The sequence below is a fragment of the Miniopterus schreibersii genome (genome assembly GCF_964146895.1).
Source record: "Miniopterus schreibersii genome assembly, chromosome: 18".
Taxonomy (NCBI): domain Eukaryota; kingdom Metazoa; phylum Chordata; class Mammalia; order Chiroptera; family Miniopteridae; genus Miniopterus; species Miniopterus schreibersii.
The window spans coordinates 23,247,693-23,265,101 of NC_138121.1; the positions used below are offsets into that span (position 1 = coordinate 23,247,693).

At 41.6% G+C, this 17,409-nt stretch overlaps 1 protein-coding gene across 1 annotated transcript; it reads left to right on the forward strand.

Moving 5' to 3' along the window:
• Nucleotides 1–3,197: 3,197 nt before the first annotated feature.
• Nucleotides 3,198–17,156, forward strand: ATMIN (ATM interactor). Its single transcript, XM_081118409.1, has 4 exons — nucleotides 3,198–3,547; nucleotides 13,344–13,469; nucleotides 14,178–14,377; nucleotides 15,136–17,156. Exons 1-4 carry the CDS (start codon nucleotides 3,221–3,223, stop codon nucleotides 16,946–16,948), a joined length of 2,466 nt encoding a protein of 821 aa, XP_080974535.1. The 5' UTR covers nucleotides 3,198–3,220; the 3' UTR covers nucleotides 16,949–17,156.
• The last annotated feature ends 253 nt before the right edge of the window (nucleotides 17,157–17,409 follow it).

The following is a 17,409-nucleotide window of genomic DNA, read 5'->3' on the forward strand; positions in this document are numbered from 1 at the left end:
CAGAGGTAGCATATCACAGATGATTCAGTTATATAAAATAATGGTCTCATTGTAAATATATTTTTCAAAATCTATTTTATCATATATATGACATTCAAACTGACCAATTTTATACTGATTTTGTGAATAAAGATGTTTAAAAACTGGTACATAAGTTACTTTTGATGAAAATCAAAAAGAGGCTTAATGTACAGATACAGTCAGAAAAAGGGTTAAAGTATGCTTTATAATACAATGGCATTTTCTACAGATTGTAGGTATCTTACGTGAAAAATATGTTTTTAGATTTAGCAATGACAAAGATACTTTGATTATCTCAGAGTGAGGCACTGAGTCTTCAGGGGCTTAATAATGCTAATTTCCTTATAGATCATAGTGGTTGTTTAAAGCATCTGTGCGCCCAGGGCAGGCACTTTGGCTTGGTGCCTAAATGCCTGCGTTAGGTTTGCACAAAGGTGCTGCATGTTCCTGGGTTGGCTTCTCACAGCTCACAGCCCTCCCTGGTGATTAGCAAGGGTGTGCAACTGGAACCTGAATGAGAAGGTGCTAATCATATTACCCAGGCTACAGTGGGATCACTTGTGGTCCCACCCTGAGGCCCTCCCAGACAGAGGCACCTGCTTAAGGAAATGAGAAAAGACGGAACTCTTACAGAAACACATAGTGTATTCAAATGCAATCTTGGAAACAGATAGAGCAGTAAATATACATCCAAGGACTTCTATAGCCAGAGGAATTTACTACCTAATGTAAAATTAGGTAAGGGGAATTGCTTCAGAATAATGCAGTGGGATTTTTTAATTTTTTTCTAATTAAGAATTTACCTAATTTTACATCAGGTAGGTTTCCAAAAATGAATAATAGCTAACATTTATTGAGCACTTAAATATATGGCTCAATATATGTAAGCACTCAATAAATATTAAGTGTTCAATAAATAAAATACTGTGCTAATTATTTTATATGCGTTATCTTATTTTCATAACAATCCTATAAGGCAGGCAGCATTACTAGTCTTATTTTGCTTATGTGAATAACAAAGCTTAGGCTAGTAAGTGACTGAGGGAGCCCACATTAACCACAGGCAGTCGGACCTTAGAGCCTGCTCTCTTAGACACAGTATCCCGTGGATCCTATCCCACACATGGATGTGCGGGTTTTCTGGCCCACAGTACTTTTTCAATCAATTAGTTCCTATGGTGGGCAAAATAATACCTCCCTGCTGAAAGATGCCCACATCCTAATCCCTGGAATCTGTAAATATGTTACCTTACAAGTAAAGGGACTTTACAGATGGGTAGAGTTCCTCAGTGGACCCAATGTGATCATTAGGGTACTCAAAAGTGAGAGAGAGCAAAAGGACATCTGACTACTGAAGAAGTCAGAGTGAGATAACAACTCAACTCACCATCACTGACTTTGAGAAGCTGGGAAAGGCAAGTAAACATTCTCCCGTAGAGCCTCCAGAAGAAATGCAGCCCTGCCAACACCTTATCCTAGCCTAGTAGACTCATTTTAGACTTCTGATCTCCAAAACTATAAGATAATGAGGAAGGAGTGAAGATAGGGAATATATAAATTGGAGTCATTTTCATCAAGCTGCTAAAATTATTAACATGAAGGTTGAGGCATGAAAGATTCCATTTTTGTTGTAACTAGCCTGGGAACTTAAATTTTTTTGAACTCTCCAGTCCTGCATCAATTCCTGGATTTACAAAATGGACTTCCAGATAACCCTCTGATTATCCACTGAAGAATTCAGGTACCCAGACTACCTGATTACCCCCTGAAGGACTCACATATACATCCACCTTGACATCCATTATCCAGACCACAGATTGTGACCAAACCTCCTGGTATCCATCATCCTGACTGCCTGACATCTGACTGATAACCATCCTGGACCAACCCTAGGGCTAAGAATGCAGGACTGATAATTCTCAAGAATCTGCTTTTTACTCTAAGAACTTTTAACTTTTCTTTCTTCTTTGGAACACTTTTTTGCCTTCCTATGTACCCAGTTTGCAAACGCCAAGACCCTTGAATCAATCTATCATTTCTTTCTTTTCTTTCTTTTTTATTTTTAGAGGGAAGGGAGGGAGGAAGGGAAGGGTAAGAAAGAGAGTAACATCGATGTGAGAGAGAGACATCAATCGGTTGTCACCCGCATGCACCAGGACCAGGGCACGGGATGAACCTGCAACCCAGGTTCCGTTACAGGGAATTGATCCTTGGACCAACACTGCAACCACTGAGCCACACAGGCCAGGGCTATCATTCTAGCCAAAGCCTCCAGGTTCTTTTTGAGTTCCTTTGACAATAACAAATCTATGTTTTAAGCCACTAGTTTGGGGTAATTTGTCATTATGGCAATAGAAAACTAAATCAGATGCTAATATATAAAAATTGGATGTTTTCACATAAAAATCTTGAAAAACAAACCTAGTGATATCAAAGATGGGTAGCAGCTGCTCTCCTTTAAACAAAGGATGTATTTCTCATTTCACTAAAGCCCTCACCCCTCCCTTATGTCTACACCTGACCTACTGTTCTCATTTACATGACCTACCTAGTCTCTCTAGGTACTTAGGTTTTAGAACCCTGCCCTGAGCTACACTGTCTCCCAAATAGTAATTGAATCTCATCTGTTAAAATACAGGTGAGTAAATCCAGCCTCCCTAAAATGAACTCTCATCCCTTCGTTTGCATAGTGTGACCTAGGACTAGTTAGTTCTCGGGAAAATTTATAGTACATGCCTGCTATGGCTGTTTTGAGGGCAAAATGAGACACTAGACGAAAAGTGCATTCCCGGGTGTCTGGCACATGTAAACCCTAAATAAAATACAACCGTTAACTAACATAATGTTGCCTGTCCTGTTGAACATTTGGGTTATTTCCAATCTTTGGGAAGTAAAGTTTCTGAACGCATTACTTTTTCTTCTCCAATAACTGCCTAAGGTCAAGTTTCTAGGAAGGCAGAGAATGGATGAGTGGAACCGATACCTTCTACCTGTTCGTAGGAATACCAGTGAAGTATAGCAACCCGCCCGCCTCGCCTGGCAGCGGCTCCCCAGGTATGCACTTCAATACCGGCAGGGGGCGCCGCGCCCAGCCCGGCCTGGACGGACGCTAATAAGCCGGGCGGCCCCGCCCCCTGCCGGAAGTGGCAGTGGCGGGAGGCGGGGCCTGCGAGGTGGGCCCGGCTGCTGTGCGGGAGCCATGGCGGCTTCTGAGGCGGCGGCGGTGGGACCCGCGGCTGTGGCCTCGGGAGCCCCGGCCGGCCCGGCGGCCGCGAGGGGAGCCGCCGCCGCCTCTGGCCTGTGGCGGCCACCCGGACGGCTGAGGGGCAGCCGGCCTCGGCCCGCGGCGGCGAGGCAGCAGCCCGCGGGTCCGGCGCCGCCGGCCGGAGAGCTGATCCAGCCGTCGGTGAGCGAGCTGTCCCGGGCCGTGCGGACCAACATCCTGTGCACCGTGCGCGGCTGCGGCAAGATCCTGCCCAACAGCCCCGCGCTCAACATGCACCTGGTCAAAAGCCACCGCCTGCAGGTGAGCCCGCCGCCGGACGCCGCCTCCTCAGGCCTGGCGCCGACCGAGCGCCTCGCTCGGGGGCGTGGGCGCGGGTCCTGCCCCCAGGGCGGCGCGGGGGGTCCGGAGTGCGCTGAGGGAGTCGGCCCTCCGCCGGCCAGCGCCCGAGGGGCTTCCAAGAACCTAAAACTAGTCAGAGGGAGGAGGGCGTCCCGGCCGGGGAAGGTGGGAGCGAGGAAGCGGGAACTCGTGATAATAGGAAAACACTGTGTCATGCGGCTCCGCTGTCAGGCTCCGAGCGGCCGCCGCTGCCGGCCTCGCACCGCGCGCCCCGGGCGTTTACCTGGGCAGTTCTCCCTGCAACCTCGCGAGGCCGGGACCTGCCGTCTTCATTCCATTGATGAGAAGCAGGTTACGAAACCGGGGGAGTGCTGGTCTTTAAACCTGGTCTCCGGCTCTGAAGCCCGGGTCCTTCACCACGCCCACAATGCCTCCTCCTCGGGCCTGGAAGCCCTGCCCTGCTGTTAAAGGGGCGCTGGCTGCAGATCAGGCCGCGCACCGGCGCCGAGGAGTTTCGGTGTCGATAAAATCAGCGCAGGAGTGAGACCTAAGGGAGATTTCCCCAGTGAAGGCGGTATAATAATAGTCTGAACATCCCTTCCACCTTTTGTAAAATAGGGCGGTGATTTTCAACTTCTAATGCACATCTGAAAAACTTATTAAAAATCCAGGTGTTCAGTCCCACCCAGACCTATTAAATCATAATTTCTCAGTCATTACAATAGGAGGTTTCCTTCCACCACTTAGAGAGCCTTTCTTTGCCAACAGTGACATAATTCAAAACCCCAAGTCACTGAAAGCAGTTTTGTGAATGTGTAGCTTTTTTAAAAAGTTTTTCTAAAATATGTTTTTATTGATTTCAGAGAGAGGACGGGAGAGAGAGAGAGAGAAACAAGGATGAGAAAGAAACATCTATTGGCTGCCTCATGCAGGCCCCTACCCAGGTAGGTGCCCCCATCAGGAATCCAGTGGGCCACCGCCTGGTACATGGGATGACACTCAACCAACTGAGCCACGCAGGCCGGGCTGAATATGTAGCTTCTGACAGTCTGAACTGATGCAGGAGAAAGTTTCAGTTACCTAGTATATAGCATGTTCTGTCTATTCCCAGGTAAATCCTCCTTGGAAACTTCCTTAGAACCAGGCTTCTGATAAGAAGTAAACAGAAAGTCTGAAAGGGCAGATGTGTTGCCCATTAAGAGTAACCTTTTAGTAGGCACCAACTAAACAGAGATGCAACAACGTTCTCATAGGAAGATCAGGAGCCCCAAACAGGAAGTGTACATGGAGGTATGCTGAGGAAGACCCTGCAGGTGGGGTGTAATTCTCCTCAGAAGTTTAGGGTTTCCTCCAGGACACAAGTGAAGTAACTCTGGAAATGGGCTTCTCTTTCATGCTAAATTTTAACTAAATCCTTCCTTTTCTTAACCGTATAACTTGACTGGTTGAATATATATTTGTAGGAATTCTGCAGCCTAATCCCTTGGTTCTCGAGCTCACGTACAATAGCCATCACCCACCTTCAATATCTTCCCCTCCCTGATAGACATCTAAGGCCAACATTACATCTCTGAGCACAAATGAAGCTGCCGGTCTAATGAGGACCGTCCTTGTGTTGGCCTGGATCATAGGTCGATGCTCAATTGTTGAGCCACACTGGTGGGGCTAGGAAGCACTTTTTAACAGTTTATATTGTTCTTTTCTCTGGAATTGCTGACTGGAGCTCTACATCTCTCAAGACGTCATGAAGCATCTGTTAAGCATAAAGATAGCACTTACTCTTCAGGACTTTGGTAGTATGTATACAATAGGTTTATTTCTAATTCGTTTTTAAAATATGTAAAGTTCAGGAATTCTGAAGATACCAATACAGAAAATATAATAGGCCTAAGAAGGAGGATTATGTTTGAGGAAAAGACAAACTTTTACAGTCAGGTCTTTACTTGGACTTCAGCATTTCATAGTATCAGTATCCTCCCTTGCTTAGAACCTGTGTAAAGACATTTCTTCCAGTTCTAGTCATATTCATTTTTCAGATTTCTCTTTTCCGAAGACAGCATAGTGTACTCAAGATCCCTTTCTGAACTAAAAATGTTGAACAACAAAATAAAGGACTTTTCTGAGTTTCCTTCCTAGATTACTAGAGAGACCCGTTTTAGCAGGAATTAAAGAAATCTCACTGACAACCATCATTGGTTTTTTCTTGTCAAACAGGCTCACTTTCCTGATTGATTCTGCCTTTCTAACCATGGTACACAGCAGCCTCTGAGCATCTGCTGTCTTGGTGGAAGGAGAGGGGGTTCATTTTCTTTAATGAAAGTGGCCTATGTGACAAAATAGCCATATCTGTATGGCAGTACCCCAGTGTGGCAAGTCTATACCCTCATTCTGGATCCTGAATAGAGGCTCTTGAGTTTAAGCATTACTCTTGACACTTGATATTCTCAAAGTATTGGAAGGAAGAGACCTGGGGACAAGGGCTGACTGGGAGTTCCTTGTGGTTTTGAAAGCAGGCTGTGTTTAGACCAGAGATTCCACTGCCAGTCAAGTGTGCACCTGCTTTCTGCTCTGAAGCTACTCTGAGTATATCTGGTTGGCACGTTTGCATAATATTCAGTGGAAATTTTCCCTTTCATTCTCTTAGTTACAGCTACTTGCATAATTGTAATTTCTCTCTTGGTTTTTCTTTTTTTCTAATTATGATAATTTTTTATTCCATTCCCCATTAGTTGTTGTGTGATTCTTATTCTATTCTAATCATAGAGATACCCTGCCCCTAACCAAATATTCCTTAACCTAAATGATTAGCAAACCCTCCTGAAGGATGATGGATAAGAGTGGGATTGTAGATAAAGGGAGCATGCTGCCTTTTGGTTTTATGTGGGTTCTTAAGATACATGTCTCTATTTCTATCCTATAAGGAAATCTGGAAATATCCTAGTTCAGCCTTGCCTATGGGGGAAATCTATGGAGAAATGAAAGCTGGTGATTTAGGGAAAGGAACAGTAGGAGTAAGTGGGCATTTCTGATGCCCACTTACTCGTACTTTTAGAAATTCTTTTACTCATTATGTTTGAAAGCAGTGAAAAGGACAGGAGGACCCTTAAAGAACCTCTTATCCGGCAACATTTATATTTTTAAAACATGGCTTAGAGGATTTTGTATTGTGTTCAGCCCAGGCGTTTGCTTTTAATGATTTGCCAAGAAGGTTTTTTAAAAGCAAAGGGAGGAAGGAACAGTTCCAAGTTGCTCTATAGACCATATTGTACAAAGACTTCTAATTTTAAATTTACAATAAGAAGACAACAAAGTTTTCTTCTTGGATGCTTTCTGTGAAGGCAATCAGGTGTTAGAGTAGCTATAATGCCTTTTTCTTTTCTTTTTTTTCAGTTTTTGCTATGATTATTACCATTCTTTCCTAGTACCCTCTCCATTTGTTTCCTTCCTCTTGCTTTTCTCTTCTGTATGTTTACTTTTTCCCATCTTATTTTTTTATTGTTCCCCCTCACGAGTTCTTTTTCAAATTCTTTTACTTAAAATTTTTTTTAACATTTTATGAAATGTTTATTTTTATTTTAAAATATTTCATAAATAGGTACTCCAAAAAAGTACACAAAACATGAAGTATTTTGTGTACTTTTTTTTTTCAGTTATGTATGTACACAAAAAATAAAGTACAGCCCTGGTCAGTGTGGCTCAGTGGTTAGAGCGTTGACCTGTGCACTGAAGGGTCACAGGTTTGATTCCTGGTCAAGGGCACGAACCTGGGTTGCAGTTCAATCCTGGCCCCAGTTGGGAGGTACTGAGGGAGATAACCAATCGATGTGTCTCTCTCACATCAATCTCTCTCGCTCTTTCTTCTCTCTTCCATCCCCCACCCCTTTGCACTTACTGTCTCAGAACAAGAATGGAAAGAAGGCCCAGAAACTAGGGTGGAAAGGTGGTGATGTCAAGGTGATGACCCTCAGAAAGCTGGAAAGTGAACAGTGTCAGGTTGTTGCCATGCCTGTAAATAACAGCAATAGGGAGATTGTTGATGTCTAATATAGCTGTCTTTAGTGTCCTGATGCATGATACAGTTTTGGCCTTGGTGGCCACTTGAACATATTCAGTATAATGCCACAAGTTTTTATTGAACATTTACTGTTTAAAACATTTCCAGATGCAACAGAAAATACAAATATATTCCTTTCCTTTAAAAGGTTTGGGGAATTTTAAGTAGTTCCATTAGATATAAGAGAAATGACAGAAGAACGTGGTAGTTTGAAGCTATATGATAAGGGACTAGAATGTCCCAGGCTAAAGAAATTTGGACCTGGGTACTATTGGGATGCTATTGAAAATGTTTAAGTGAGGTAATAACATGATGATAGCTATACTTTACAAAGATAAATCTGACAAATTTAAATGAAAAAGAGATTGAAGATCTAGAAATTAGTTAAGAGGTTGATGACACAGTTCAGAGTCAGAAGAACTTGAAAAATGATGGTAGCAGTGAGAAAGGCAAGGCAAGAAGGTAATAGAAATTTAAAAAGAGAAGACATGCCAAAACTTGGAGTCAACCAAGATGTCCTTCAGTAGGTGAATGGATATATTGTAGTACATCCAGACAATGGAATATTTTTCAGCACTAAAAATAAGTGAGCTGTCAAGCCATGAAAACACATGGAGGAAGTTTAGATGCATATTACCAAGTAAAAGAAGACAATCAGGAAAGGCTACATGCTGCGTGATTCCAACTATATGACACATTTTAGAAAAGGCAAATCTTTGGAGAGAGTATAAAGATTAATGGTTACCAGGGTTTAAGGAAAAGGGTGTTATGAATAAGCAGACACAGCCTTGGCCGGTTTTGCTCAGGGGTTAGAGCGTTGGCTTGTGGACTGAAGAGTTCTGGGTTCGATTCTGGCCAAGGGCACCTACCTTGGTTGCAGGCTCGATCCCCTGCCCCTGTCAGAGTATGTGTAGGAGGCAACCAATCAATGTGTGTCTCTCACTTTGATGTCTCTCTCTCTGTCTCTCTCACTCCCTCCCCCTCCCCCTCTTTCCCTCTCCCCCTCCCTTCCTCCCTCCCACCCTTCCACTCTCTGAAAAGCAATGGAAAAAATATCCTTAGATGAGGATTAAAATTTTAAAAAATGAGCAGACACAGGATTTTTAGGGCAGTGAAAGTATTTTGTATGATACTATAATGTGGGTACATGTCATTATATATTTGTCAAAACCTATAGAATGTACAGCACCAAGAGTGAACTATAATATAAACTATGGATTTTGGGTGATAGTGATGTGCCAGTAAAGGTTCATCAATTGTAACAAATGTATCACTCTAGTAGTTGTTAGTGGAACAGGCTGTACTGTTTGGGGACGGGGTATATGGGAACTCTGTACTTTTCACCCAATTTTGCTGTGAACCTAAAACTTCCCCCCAAAATAATAAAGTTTATTAATATTTTAAAAGTGAACAGGTATATGAGAACATGATAGGGAGTCTGAAACAGGATAATAAAAAGATTTCTAAGTAGAATTGAGGATGTACTAGAAGTGAGCATGAATTTTGTAGTGCCCCTGTAGGAAGAGTTTCATGGAACCGTTGACAGCGTAGAACATAGAAGGGGGCCATCTCCCTGGCGTATAACTAAGAAGAATTTGATAATGCTCAAGTGAAGGAAGGATTTTAGAGTCTTTCTTAATATTCTCCCCACATTTCATTTTCTCTCACTGATAACAGTAGATAGAAAATATAGAAGTTAATTAAACTTACTTCATTAAAAAGCACTGGATGAGTTGGTGAATGGGATGAGTTTGGTAATGAGAGACAGTGTCAGTTGTTAACGCCAGCAGATGCCAGTTTAACAAACATTTCAGAAGGCTTTTATTTTTTTAATCCTCACCTGAGGATATTTTTTCCATTGCTTTTTCAGAGAGAGTGGAAGGGACAGAGGGAGAGAGAGAAACATCAATATGACAGAGACACATTGATTGGTTGTTTCCCGCATGAGCCCCAACCGGGGCTGGGGATTGAGCCTGCAACTGATGTATGTCCCCTTGGCCAGAATTCAACCTGGGACCCTTCAGTCCAAGGACCAACACTCTGACCACTAAGCCAAACTGGCTAGGGCTCAGTAGGCTTTTAAAAGGACAGTATTTAAGTTAAAGCACTAGTTTAAATTAGCTTATTGGCATTAAGTTGGTTGGCAAAAAGCAGTAAAAGAAACAAAACTCTCTGCAGCAAATATCTAATAGCTATAATAATTAATTGAATAATTATGTAATAAGCATTTTTCTAAGCCCTATACATTAACTAAATCCTCACAACAACCCTACAGCCCTGAAGTAGGTTCTGTTATTATACCTACTTTGCAGGTAAAGAAACCAAAACAGTTAATTTTTTCAAGGTTGCAGGAAAGTGGCAAGGTAGAAAATTCAAACTCTGGCAGTTCATATTCTAGAGCCCATGGGTTTAACCACTACACCAGTGGTTTGTCGTCTTCTTTTTTTTCTTGACTCCTGCAAGCCGCCTACTGGGGATGGAGCCAGAAACCTGTACATGTGCCCTGACTGGAATCTAACTGTGACTTCCTGGTTCATGGGTTGATGCCTAACCACTGAGTCATGCCAGCCCGGCACATCAGTGGTTCTTAAGCTAAGGCTATTCATTAGGATCATCTGGGGAGATTTTAAGATCAAATATAGATCCCCAATCCCCAACCAAATCTAATTATATCAGAATAACCTGAAGTTGGGACCAGGCATGAGTGTTTTTTTAAGTGCCTCAAGTGATTGACTTTTTACAGGCCAGGGTTGAGACCACTGCTCTACACTGGACTGCCTTTCTAAAAATGCTTTGCTTTTAGCATGCAATTGCTCTCTTCTTTAAGCATGAAGGCAATACCAAGAGGTATATAAAATAGTTTATGCTCCTAAGAAATTTAGTTGGGAAGACTAGAACTCTAGAAGAAAATGATAGTATTTAAGATAGCTTAAGTTAGTTACTATCTTGGAATTCATTCAAGGACTAGATCTTTAGATCTGGGTGGTGAGCAGAACAAGGAAGTGCTGTTTATTGAGAATGTGTTCTGGGCTAGGCACTATGCTAATCCAATTCAAGATAATCCTGAGAATTAACTATTTTGTTCTAGAAATGAGTAAACTGGCTCAGAGAGGTTAGAGACCCTGTCCACGGCCATACCACAAATCCATAGTAGAAATGGCTTACAGCCACAGCGCTGTTTCCACCATTGCATTTTGCCTGAAGGGAGACAGGAGGATGTGGGACAAACTAGGCTTTTTAAAGGACAGTCTTCCAAGAATGCATATAGAAGGTGGAATTGGAAGTGGGAAGAATGTTAGGCTGAGTAGGGTAGTGTATGAAAAGGGAACAGCAAAAGATACAGTTATAATGATAGACTGAAGGCATAGTGAGTTGGGATTTATTTTACATACCTTTTTTTTAAAGAGCATTAGGTGAGCCCTGGCCGGTGTGGCTCAGTTGGTTGGAGCTTCATCCCATGCACCAAAGGGTCATGAGTTCAATTCCCAGTCAGGGCACATGCCCAGGTTTCAGGTTCAATCCCCAGTTGGGACTCATGCAAGAGGCAATAAATTGATGTTCATCTCTCCCTCTCTCTCTCTAAAATCAATGGAAATATATCCTCAGATGAGGAGTAAAAAAAAAAAAAAGCATTAGGTGATATATACATATAATTTTTTGGAATGTCAAATTTGTTATAACATTAGAATAGGAAGTAAAATTATTTAGGAGACCATTTAAATATTCCAGATGCTTATGAATATCTAGACAGTGTACTGCAGTACGATTATAAAAGGACCTGTGTGGAAGACATAGAGGAATAACTGACTGAATATGATATCATTAAAAGGTAAATTATGTTGTTTAAAACAAGAATGGCTTCTTCTCCCCTCTAAATGAATGGACTCAGATGCAACAAGATCAACATGTTCTGCTTGAGATCCAGTGAGAAAGCAAAGGGACAGAGTCCTAGCCAGGCAGTTATTAATTTCTCCCTTCTTTGGTACACACTGAAGGGAAAGAAGGAGGTAGGTATGTTCCAGAAGTAATGAATCCTTTCTCATCAGTAGCAGCTGAGGCCTGAGCACATGTCCTATTGTTTCCAGTAACCTGTAGAGAGGTCCAACACTTTCTTTTAGGGCCACCTGGAAGGAAATTAGACAAGAATTATACTGCAGGTAATCAGGGGTCTCACACCTAAGGTATGTCAACAAACTATGTCATCAAGGGCAACAAGAAAGAGCGCTTCAAGCTAAATTAACTTACCAGTTACAGTGGAACATCGGTTCTTGAACTTAACTCATTCCCAAAGGCTGTTCGAGAAGCTATTTGTTTGAAAACTGAATCATTTTTTCCCATTAGCAAATGTTCTCATCACAATTTCCTGAGATGTTAGCAACTTGAGGTTTAGCAATAAACTGACTCATACTCTTGCATTCTCTCCTTTGTTTCTCACCTGAGAGACCCATGACTGATCTAACAGGTATCAGTATGAAAGGGTTGTTCTAAAACTAAGACATCTTTTTCGTGAACAACTTGGTCAAGAACCGAATTGTTCGAGATGGGAGACATTCGAGAACTGAGGTTTGACTTTTGAAAACTCCTAGCCAAAAAGTCAATCACATACAAGGTTACTTACGAGTTAATATATATAAAGTGCTTAGAACAGTGCCTGACAGAGTAGTAAAAGCTATGTTAGTACTGGCCATTATAATAATTATTCAATTTCAAACATAGCATGCTATATAAAAGTTGTACCAACTAGCTTTAGCTACTTTCGGGGCAGTGTGATAATCAGAGAAAGTCACAGTATTATTTATCTGGAAGGCCGACACCAGTCAATGGAGGTTTTTACAGGAGTTCATACTAAGGCACTGGGTGTGGGATAAAAGGGAAAGGAAGGGAAGACTTAAGGATAATACAGAAATCTTGAGCCTGATAAACTGTAAATATACGACTTGCAAATAGAGAAGGTGGCTTTAAGGTGTTAACTAAACTTATAGAAAAAAAATTTTATGAGTTTGTTAAGAGTTTATGTGCCCCAAACAGAAGACATGCCTGGAAGCAAAATCTCAACAGTGAGAAAAATGCTTCCCAGAATGACAGTTTTCAGTTTCTTTTAAACATTTGGAATAAAGAAGGGAAGTGAAAAAGATTACATGAAAATGGGAAAAAGCAAGGCAGAGAAATCTTTATGATAGGATTACAGGATAGTTGAAATGCTTTCTTGAGATTACATATCTGAGGGATGAAAAAGGTATTTCAAAGGTATGTTAACCTAGATACACAAAAACCATGGACAGGACTTGCTTAAGGCAAAGGTAAACTTTCACTAGGTAAGTTATAAACCTGAAGCATGACTACCCATCATGATCTTCCTAGTTAGGAATTTATGATCAGACCACCCTGTGAAGTTACTTTTAGTTAGATTTATTACAGAGCCCCTTTTCGTCCACACAGGGAAGAAATTGTAGGTTTAGAATGGATAGAATTTTAAGCAACGTAGTTTGAGCTATAGTTTATATACCATAAAATTTACCCATTTTAAGTGAATAAGCAATTATTTTAGTATTGTGCAACCATTACCACAATTCAGTTTTAGAATATTTTCATCTCCCAAATAAGATCCCTTGTTCCCATCTTTAGTCATCACTTATTTTTACTCCCAGCCTGTTGTATTGATTTTTTTGAAAATAATTATTTAAAGTAATTTTTCTTTTTCAGGATGGCATAGTAAATCCAACAATAAGAAAAGATTTGAAAACCGTACCGAAATTCTACTGTTGTCCAATTGAAGGATGTCCTAGAGGCCCTGATAGGCCATTTTCTCAATTTTCTCTTGTAAAACAGGTATTTTACTTATCTTAAATATACTTCTCTGAGGATGAACTGCAAATGGTATAAGCCTAGTGTGCATTCTAATTACTTACCAAATATAACTAGAGAATTGAACAGAAAGTTGCTTGTAAGGATAGCCACCCAAGAGTCTCCAAGAGGCCCGGAAGTGGATTCAGAGAGAAAGAGAAAACGACCAATTCAAAGAATGAGAACGTGTGTACTTCATTTCTCTTGTGTAAATCTGTATGCCTCCAAGGTCAGACAAGCAAAGGCACAAAGGAAAAGTTCTCTCAAAGGATTAAGAAACTGCAGAATTTCACAAGCAGCTATCTTAGGAGGGAGGGGCCCAACAACTGGGGAAAGGGATGATTCAGGACTAGAAGAAATTGGCAGTTGAAATACATCCCTGAGTATTTGCTGGAGGGGGTCCTATGAAAAGCATTGCAAAGACTTTTTCTTCTGTCTGCAGCACTTATTTATAGATCAGAACCTAAAGGCTGGGTACTATGGATTGTTTCCAAAACTGTCTCCACACTTTTCACAAAGCAGAAGTGATAGGGAAAAGAGGCTTATGCTAAACTGCCTGGTTTTACATTCTTTTGATTTGGACTGCTATGTTTTATCATGTAAAATCATTGTTAATTTGGGTATGTTGATGATTTTTTAAAATGTTTTGAGCAGTTGCAGTTTTTCATTCTGGTCCCTTTGTGTTCTTCCTAGCACTTTATGAAAATGCACGCCGAAAAGAAGCATAAATGTAGTAAGTGCAGCAATTCATATGGCACTGAATGGGACTTGAAAAGACACGCAGAGGATTGTGGGAAGACCTTCCAGTGCACATGTGGCTGTCCGTATGCCAGTAGAACTGCATTACAGTCCCACATCTACCGAACTGGCCATGAGATCCCTGCAGAGCACAGGTAAAGGGTGGCTCAGAAGTCAATAGCTGTGGGAAGGATTTCAAATGCAACTTCCTGGAAAGTCATTAGTGTAGAAAGAAAGGAGGAATAAAGGAGAAAAGAGGAGACGTTGAAGAAGGGGTCTTTCAGAAATGGCAGCAGTACTAGCAAAGGAGCCGTGTCTGCTTGACCCAGTTGTTCTTCCTTATTCTTTCTGCCAACTCCTTTTAAGGGTTTCGTATGAAAATATATTTCATTTTATTTATTTATTATTATTATTTTTAATCCTCACCGAAGATATGTTCATTGATTCCAAAGAGAGTAAGGGAGAGAGAGAAACATCAATTGGTTGCCTCGCATACACGCCTCAATTGGGGATCAAACCCAGCAACCTAGGTATGTGCCCTGACTAGGAATCAAACCCACAACATTTTGGTGTACAGGAGGATGCTCCAACCAACTGAGCCACCCAGCCAGGGCTGTACTTCATTTTAAAGGTAAAATTTGTATTTGGGGTACTAGCAGCTTCCTACTTTAGAAATGATAAAATTTGCATTATATAATGTTAGTTTTCTTATGCTTACAAATCTGAGTTGAGTTCTAATACTTAGAGCTGCCCCCCCCCCCCCAAGAAAAGGTATGCTTCCTCCTTCCCTCTGTGCATGTTTCTGAACTCCTGCCTGCCACAGAGTGGGCTGAGTTCTCAAAGAGCTTCAAAAGAAGGGATTTCTCTTCACTGGGTTGAATCTGACCTCTTTTTACTCTGTCATTGTTTTCAGGGATCCACCTGTTAAGAAGAGGAAAATGGAAAACTGCCTGCACAACCAGAAGTTGTCCAATAAGCCCATTGAATCATTGAACAACCAACCAATCCCAAGACCAGACACTCAAGAATTAGAAACTTCAGAAATAAAGCTAGCCACTTCATTTGAGGACTCTTGCGGTTCTAATACCAGAAAGCAGACTCTTACAACAGCTTCAAAATATCCTCAGAAGTTGCTTTTACCAAAGCCCAGAGTGGCTTTGGTTAAACTACCTGTTATGCAGTTTTCTCCTATGCCTGTCTTTGTGCCTACAGCTGACTGCTCGGCCCAGCCTGTGGTGTTAGGTGTCGATCATCAGGGCTCTGCCCCCGGTGCTGTGCACTTACTGCCTTTGTCAGTAGGAACTCTGATCCTTGGCCTTGATTCAGAGGCCTGCTCTCTTAAGGAGAGCCTCCCTCTTTCAAAAATTGTAAATCCTGTTGCTGTTGAGCCAATTAGTACAGGTGTTCAAGTGAACTTGGGTAAAAGTCCGTCTAATGCTATGCAAGAACTAGGGAGCACATGTCAAAAGAACGGCATTTCTTCGATCAATGTACAGACAGATCTGTCTTATGCCACGCAACACTTTATACCTTCTACACAGTGGTTCAGCCCTGATTCCTCTGTATCGTCTTGTTCTCAAACTGATCTGACTTTTGGTTCTCAAGTTTCCCTTCCCATTAGTGTTCATACTCAAACCTTTGTGTCCAGTTCTAAGGTAACTTCATCTATAGCTGCTCAGACTGATGCATTTTTAGATGCCTCTTTCCAGTCAGGTGGGATCTCCAGAGAAACTCAAACCAGTGGAATGCGAAGTCCGACGGATGACCGAGTACAAATGGACCAAGCTGTAATGTGTGGAGACATTTTTGAGAGTGTCCATTCATCATACGGTGTTTCTACAGACAATATTATAAGCAGCACCTTAGTAGGAGAGACTGTCACTCATGGTTTGTTACCTCAGAACCATCCTAAGACTTTAAGTCAAGATATTGAGAAATCTGCACCAGTTATAAATTTCAGTGCACAGAACAGTATGCTTCCTTCACAGAACATGATAGATAATCAGACCCAAACTATAGATTTATTAAGTGATTTAGAAAACATCTTGTCAAGTAACCTGCCTGGTCAGACACTGGACAATCGTAGTCTTCTGTCTGACACAAGTACTGGACCTGACACCCAGCTCCCATCTGGCCCAACCCAGAATCCTTCAATTGATTTTGATATCGAAGAGTTCTTTTCGGCCTCAAATATCCAGACTCAAACTGAGGAGAGTGAGCTCAGCACCATAACCACTGAGCCAGTCTTAGAATCACTGGACATAGAGACCCAAACTGACTTCTTGCTTGCAGACTCTTCTCCCCAGCCCTACAGTTATAGGGGGAATTCTAATTTCTTAGGCCTTGAAATGTTTGACACACAGACACAGACAGACTTAAACTTCTTTTTAGACAGTAATCCTCATTTGCCTCTGGGAAGTATTCTGAAACACTCCAGCTTTTCCATGAGTACTGATTCATCTGACACAGAGACCCAAACTGAATGCATCTCCACTGCTAAAAACATATCTGCTCTGGAAAGCAAGGTTCAGTTGAACAGTACGGAAACACAGACCATGCATTCTGGCTTCGAAACCCTGGGGAGTTTGTTCTTCACCAGCAATGAAACTCAGACAGCAATGGACGACTTTCTTCTTGCCGATTTGGCCTGGAACACAATGGAATCTCAGTTCAGCTCTGTAGAAACCCAGACATGTGCAGAACCACACACGGTCTCCAAATTCTAAAAGGAGTCACATGGTGTGGGACGGCATTTACAATTGCCTTCTAGATTTAGAAATGAAGAGTGAAAACAACAGTATTAACTCTGTTGAATGTAGTTAATATGCAGTTGCTTCAATTCTTTGAGGTTCTTTGCCTTTTGTACTTGTAAAACATGAAATTTGTGTATAAATGTGAGTGTATTATAAAGTGAAAATGTTGATCTAAAAAGGATTATATTGTGTTGCCTACATTTGCCCTTCCACAGCTAGTCTTCCCATCTTTTAAAAAAAAGGGGGGGAATCTCACACCTTTTAAACCCATCTATCCATTTAGCTGAAGCCAAGCTTACCAAGTACTAGGGTACAGACTTTTCAAATCTCCAAAATATTTTAGTCCAAGTGTGACTTACTTAAATTGCACCTAAAATATTTTTGACAGTTCTTGTTAGAAATTCCTGTTCCCTGATAGTAACACCTAAAGAAAT

Excerpts from the sequence above, each read along its gene's own strand:
- ATMIN (XM_081118409.1), top strand. The coding sequence starts at position 3,221 with ATGGCGGCTTCTGAGGCGGCGGCGGTGGGACCCGCGGCTGTGGCCTCG. Across the intron at positions 13,470-14,177 it reads AATTTTCTCTTGTAAAACAG|CACTTTATGAAAATGCACGC; the intron begins GTATTTTACTTA and ends TGTTCTTCCTAG. Across the intron at positions 14,378-15,135 it reads GAGATCCCTGCAGAGCACAG|GGATCCACCTGTTAAGAAGA; the intron begins GTAAAGGGTGGC and ends CATTGTTTTCAG.